The 3,180-nt window shown below is 45.3% G+C and overlaps 1 protein-coding gene across 3 annotated transcripts in view; it reads left to right on the top strand.

The window, feature by feature from the left end:
- The first annotated feature begins 1,299 nt into the window (after window positions 1-1,299).
- TMEM255B (transmembrane protein 255B) overlaps window positions 1,300-3,180 on the top strand; it is a 69,756-nt gene continuing 67,875 nt past the window's right edge. For all 3 annotated transcript variants that reach the window (XM_074535909.1, XM_026794049.2, XM_005487992.4), the window contains exon 1: window positions 1,300-1,618. In XM_074535909.1, the coding sequence (XP_074392010.1) occupies window positions 1,315-1,618 (304 nt within the window). In that variant the 5' untranslated portion in view covers window positions 1,300-1,314. The remainder of the gene's footprint in view (window positions 1,619-3,180) is intronic.

Genomic DNA, 3,180 nt, shown 5'->3' with positions numbered 1-3,180 from the left:
TTCTCGAGAAATTTGCAGTAAATAATGTTAGTCATTTATCAAAGACTATTTTCTATGATCAAATTATTTTTAAAGGATTTATAATATCTTTATATTTTACTGAAAAGAATTTTAGAACAGCTTCCCTTTAGGCTGTTGAGTCTGAACAGTGACTGCTGGTAAATAAAAGGTTTATTGCCCATCAGACCCGATAATAAATGCTGTGTATAGCCTTTGTTTTGCATCTGTCTAGGGAATTGAAGTCTGCCCCAATCGTGCTGTTATTTACTGTTGGTGTAAACTTCTATTCATAGCCATCCCCAAACCTGAGAGTCTTTACCAGATTTTGGGACGTTTGTATCACTCTCATCCACTACCACTTTCAAACAAATTTGTTATTTTCACCATTACCATCTCTGTTTTCTCAATCTATTACTTCATTAATTTCTATTAAAAACTAGTAATTAATAGTACAAATATTACCTCTACCCTATTTTTTCTCCTTTCTGCTACCTCTTCAGGTTAGAGATTGCAAAGAGAAAAAAGTGGATTTGTGTTTGGCCTTAGCTCCTGGCTTACTTACCTTTATACACTACAGGGGTAGTACCTGAGAAAGCTGTCTCTTTTCATCTAACAGCTTGGGGAAATCTGCCAAAGACTGAAGAACTTAAATACATATGTGTACATATACATTTAGAAGTTGGAACAGAAGAAAAACAATAATGTTAAGTAGAGTTGTGCCTTTTGAAAGGGGGAGAACATAACATAAGCAAAGCACTTGACAGCCTACCAAAAACACTTTTCACAAAAAAAAATTATGTTCTCTGCTATAGGGAAATCAGGCAAAAGGAACAGCACAATGCCTTTGGCTATTTCTTCTCAGTTGTTGCTAGACTCTGTTGCAGGCAGAAGTCACACAACCCTGCAGTAAGTAGCACTAGAAACAACAGCTGGCTGTTCCTGGGCAAGATCCTGACAAGAGTCAGAATCTGCAGAAGGAATAAAAACTGAGGCAATGAGGTTGAGAAATTGATAGACACCATGTAAGAAAAAGAACAACTCTGCTCTCTTGACTATTGACATCTCTTGACTATTGACATTTCCTGTCTTAGCCTACACCTGCCTTAACCTGTCTCTGAGATGCCAGCTTTAGTAATTTACTCAGTATTTCTCATTGCTGTTGAATTTTATTTCTGATTTTTATATATAAATATATTTTTTCAAGTGAAGAAGAAAGCTGAAAGGAAAGTTTGGGACAATTCTGATCTGTACCAGGTGTCAAGAAGAAATCCAGACGTGCCGCCAACGCTGAGACACGGCTAGGACATATAATGAATGAAGCAGCTGACGGCTGCACAAGCCAAGCCCTGGTCCGCGCTTCCCCCGAGGGCCGGCACCGGAGCTGCGGCGAGCGGGGCTGGCTCGGGCAGGGCGGCCGGGTCCCCCCGCGGCGGGGGCAGCGCCGCTCGCTCCGCCCCGGCCCCAGTCCGGCCCCGGCCCCGCCGCACCCCGCGGGGCGGGCCCGCCGCGCCCCGGGCAGCGCCGCCGCGGAGCCGAGCGGAGCGAGCGCCCCGGGAGAGGATGGTCCCGCCGCCCGGCCCCGCCGTGCCGGGCCCGCTGGCCGTGCTGGACCCCACAGGTGAGCCCCGGGGTGCGGCGGGGCAGAGCGGCAGCCGGCGGCGGGGCCGGACGGCCGGGCTGCCCCGGGCTCGGCGCCGCTGCTCCGGCGCTTCAGTCGATGGCATGGCACGGGACGGGACGGGACGGGGGCTGTGCCCGGGCTGAGCCCCGCAGAGCGGCGGTGCAGGGGGGCTCAGCCCGAGATCCCGGCGCGGTGCGCGCTGCCGCTCATCCGCTCGTGTTTAAAAATACCGGCTCTTCTTCAGAGCTTTCAGCGCGCTGGGCGAATCCCTCTGCTGGAGGTTGAACGTTCGGAGGAATAGCTTGGTACGGGACGCGGACGGGAAATTAATGCGGGAGCCGTCGTGCGGGCCGCTGGAGCAGGCGGCGGTGCCCGCAGGTGCGGGGCTGGGTGCAGGTGTTGGGTTCGTGCCCGTCCTCCTGGTTCTCCTAATTGTATGGCTTGTGTTTACAGCGTACGTCCTGAAATACAAACACATTGGCAAAAAACCGGTCAAGTCTTTCCTTATTCCAGCGGAATTTGTTAAAGTTTAGAAAATACAGAATTTACTGCTGGCAATTACTCAGTGTAACATTTGAAAGGATAAGCAGAGACTTTGCTATACACTTAACAGCTAAGTGAAAAATATACCAGATCTTAATTTTTGTCTTAAACTTGGAAGAAAAATTACATTGGTGTTGAAAATGTGGCCGTGGAAGAAGTGCTGTAACTTAAAAACATTTTCAGGTAGTCGTGGGAAAAAGAAGAATCTGTATGCCAGCTTTAAACTAGTGATTAGCTGCCCATTAAATTATTTATTGGTGAAACAATTGCTGCCAGACAATGAGGTCATAGTGATACTGCGTGGTATCATTTACTATAGCCACACTACATAGTGTATCAGGGCTTGTGGGATTGCTTTTTCATTTTGTTCACTATGGATATTTTGTAGTAGAATTGTAAACTGTTTCCCATGGTCTTGAATATATAAATGCACTTGTAGAAGCTTACTCAACAAATTAATAAAAAAGGTAAGAGATGGGCCTGATAAAAGCTTCTGTCTTGTGGCTTGAAATGAATGCTGTTGCATCTGGTTTAATTAGTTCAGCACTCTGGACAAGTCAAGCATTTAATCAGAAAAGGGAAAGTAATCACCAGCAGCAGGTGTGAGCATCTCTTTTAAGCATCTCAATTCGTCACATTTAATTTTGGGAGGCAATGTAGGATTAATTCAATTTCACTGGCATGAAACAGTTTTTAAAACAGACAAAACTGTAGTTGAGAGAGAGATGGCACTGAAGTGAATGTTGCAGCAATTAAAAATTTATAATCTAGCTCCAAAAATCTCTTAAAAATTTTCTCAATAGCAGCAGAACAGCGGATACATTTGGTACTAAGGTTTGTCTGTGGTGAATTTCCACTTAAATTATCTTTTTCTGTGAGCTTAATGCCACTCTCTGAAATATATCACAATTTTTAGTAGTATCCATTACCTAATAAAAATGCAGTACTTTTTTCCTGTTACAAAAGTTTCCTTCTTTTTCTCATGGTAAGATGCTAATAAACATTGGGCGAGGCAT

The sequence above is a fragment of the Zonotrichia albicollis genome, chromosome 2 (assembly GCF_047830755.1).
Source record: "Zonotrichia albicollis isolate bZonAlb1 chromosome 2, bZonAlb1.hap1, whole genome shotgun sequence".
NCBI classification, from domain to species: Eukaryota; Metazoa; Chordata; class Aves; order Passeriformes; family Passerellidae; genus Zonotrichia; species Zonotrichia albicollis.
This window is presented reverse-complemented; position numbering and strand designations above follow the sequence as displayed.